At 43.1% G+C, this 2,501-nt stretch overlaps 1 protein-coding gene across 2 annotated transcripts in view; it reads left to right on the forward strand.

The window, feature by feature from the left end:
- Nucleotides 1-2,501, forward strand: part of shmt2 (serine hydroxymethyltransferase 2 (mitochondrial)) — a 37,484-nt gene that overhangs the window by 10,327 nt on the left and 24,656 nt on the right. For both annotated transcript variants that reach the window (XM_016575873.1, XM_016575872.1), the window contains exon 2: nt 1,161-1,337. In XM_016575873.1, the coding sequence (XP_016431359.1) occupies nt 1,161-1,337 (177 nt within the window). The remainder of the gene's footprint in view (nt 1-1,160; nt 1,338-2,501) is intronic.

The raw sequence follows: 2,501 nt of genomic DNA on the forward strand, positions 1-2,501 counted from the left end.
GTGCGAGAGTGTGCGAGAGTGTGAGAGTGAGTGTGAGAGTGTGTGAGAGTGAGTGTGTGAGAGTGAGTGTGTGAGTGTGAGAGTGTGTGAGTCTGAGAGTGTGTGAGTGTGAGTGAGTGATTGCGTGACTGTGAGTGATTGCGTGACTGTGTGAGAGTGTGAGATTGTGAGTGTGTGAGAGTGTGTGCGTGAGAGTGTAAGTGAGTGTGTGAGTGTGAGAATGAGAGTGAGTGTGTGGGAGTGTGTGAGTGAGAGTGAGAGTGAGAGTGTGAGAGTGAGTGTGTGTGAGTGAGTGAGTGCGTGAGAGTGTGTGAGTGTGAGAATGAGAGTGGGAGTGTGTGAGTGAGTGAGAGTGAGAGTGAGAGTGTGAGAGTGAGTGTGTGTGAGTGAGTGAGTGCGTGAGAGTGTGTGAGTGTGAGAATGAGAGTGGGAGTGTGTGAGTGAGTGAGAGTGAGAGTGAGAGTGTGAGAGTGAGTGTGTGTGAGTGAGTGAGTGCGTGAGAGTGTGTGAGTGTGAGAATGAGAGTGGGAGTGTGTGAGTGAGTGAGAGTGAGAGTGAGAGTGTGAGAGTGAGTGTGTGTGAGTGAGTGAGTGCGTGAGAGTGTGTGAGTGTGAGAATGAGAGTGGGAGTGTGTGAGTGAGTGAGAGTGAGAGTGAGAGTGTGAGAGTGAGTGTGTGTGAGTGAGTGAGTGCGTGAGAGTGTGTGAGTGTGAGAATGAGAGTGGGAGTGTGTGAGTGAGTGAGAGTGAGAGTGAGAGTGTGAGAGTGAGTGTGTGTGAGTGAGTGAGTGTGTGAGTGAGTGAGTGAGTGTGAGAGTGTGAGTGAAAGTGTGAGTGAGTGATTGTGTGTGTGTGTGTGAGTGTGTGTGTGAGAGTGAGTGAGTGTGTGTGTGTCCCCACAAGGATAGTAAAACCTAACATTTTTTACATTGTAGGGACCGGCCTCTGGTCCCCACGAGGGAAAAAATGATTAAAAATAGTAAATGATGTTTATCTGAAAGTGTGACTGTGTGAGAGTGAGTGAGTGAGTGTTGGGTTGGGTTGGGTAAATGGTTGGGTTAGGGGATAGAAAATATTGTTTGGTCAGTATAAAAGTAATAGAAGTCTATGGAAAGTCCCCACAATTCACAGAAACAAACGTCTGTGTGTGTGTGTGTTTCAGCCGGTGTGCCGTGTTTCGGCCGGCGTCAGATCCCAGCATTCAGCGGCGGTGGTCTCTGATGACGAGCGCTCGTGGACGGGACAGGAGAGTCTGTCTCAAGATGACCCCGAGATGTGGGAGCTTGTGCAGAAGGAGAAGGACAGACAGTGCCGAGGACTGGAGCTCATCGCCTCCGAGGTGATACTCCACACCACTTTCAGATTAATCGCATTCATTGCATGATTAATTCATTGAATTTATCACAAATTAATCACACATCAATTTTGGCTGAGAAATTACCCCCTAAAAAGATCATTTAAAAAGTCATAGAAGGCCAGTAGGTGGCGTTGAGTCATTAACTGCATCCCAAATTATGCACTATACGCTATGTACTTATGCACTATGAATTCAGCTATGTTGTGTATGAATTTTAAAAGGTTATTTTGTCAGTAATAATTGGAGTCTGATAGCCCCTCCCCCTTCGCGACGCAATTAAAGCTGCGACAGTTGAGTGAATGAAGTGTTCAAAATTCCACATTTCGTTTTTTCGGTCATTTAAGTGCATCATCTGGGTGTTTAAAGTGCACTTTTTCTTTTGGGAATTTTCAGTGTGAACACACTACTCACACTATTTATACTACAAAACGTCATAGAATAGTGGGCAAGTACGCGATTTGGGACGCACCTACTGTCTTAATGAGTGAGTCGTTGAATCATTCATCCAACCAATTTGCTCAAATTGCTGATTCATTCAAAGTGACTGTCTTTATTAATGAGTCATTGACTCTCTAACTCACTCGATTAATTCAAATGGCTGAATTATTCAGAAATGAAGCAAGTGACTTGTCTTTATGAATGAGTCATTGAAACACTGACTCACTCGAGTCATTCAAATGGCAGATTCATTGAGAAACTAAGCAAGTGCTTCTTTATGAATGAGTCGTTGAATCACTGACTCACTTAATTTTTTCAAACTGCTAAATCATTCAGAAACTGAGCAAGTGACTCTTTATGAATGAGTCACTGAATCATTGACTCACTTGATTCATTCAGACAGCTTATTCATTCGGAAATGAAGCAAGTGATTCTTTATGGATTAGTCATTGAATCACTGACTCGTTTAATTTATTCAAACTGCTAAATCATTTAGAAACTTAGCAAGTGACTGTCATTATGAATGAGTCACTGAATCATTGACTCACTTGATTCATTCAGACAGCTTATTCATTCGGAAATGAAGCAAGTGATTCTTTATGGATTAGTCATTGAATCACTGACTCGTTTAATTTATTCAAACTGCTAAATCATTTAGAAACTTAGCAAGTGACTGTCATTATGAATGAGTCACTGAATCATTGACTC

This window comes from Sinocyclocheilus rhinocerous, unplaced genomic scaffold (assembly GCF_001515625.1).
Source record: "Sinocyclocheilus rhinocerous isolate Xijiao unplaced genomic scaffold, SAMN03320098_v1.1 scaffold203, whole genome shotgun sequence".
Taxonomy (NCBI): domain Eukaryota; kingdom Metazoa; phylum Chordata; class Actinopteri; order Cypriniformes; family Cyprinidae; genus Sinocyclocheilus; species Sinocyclocheilus rhinocerous.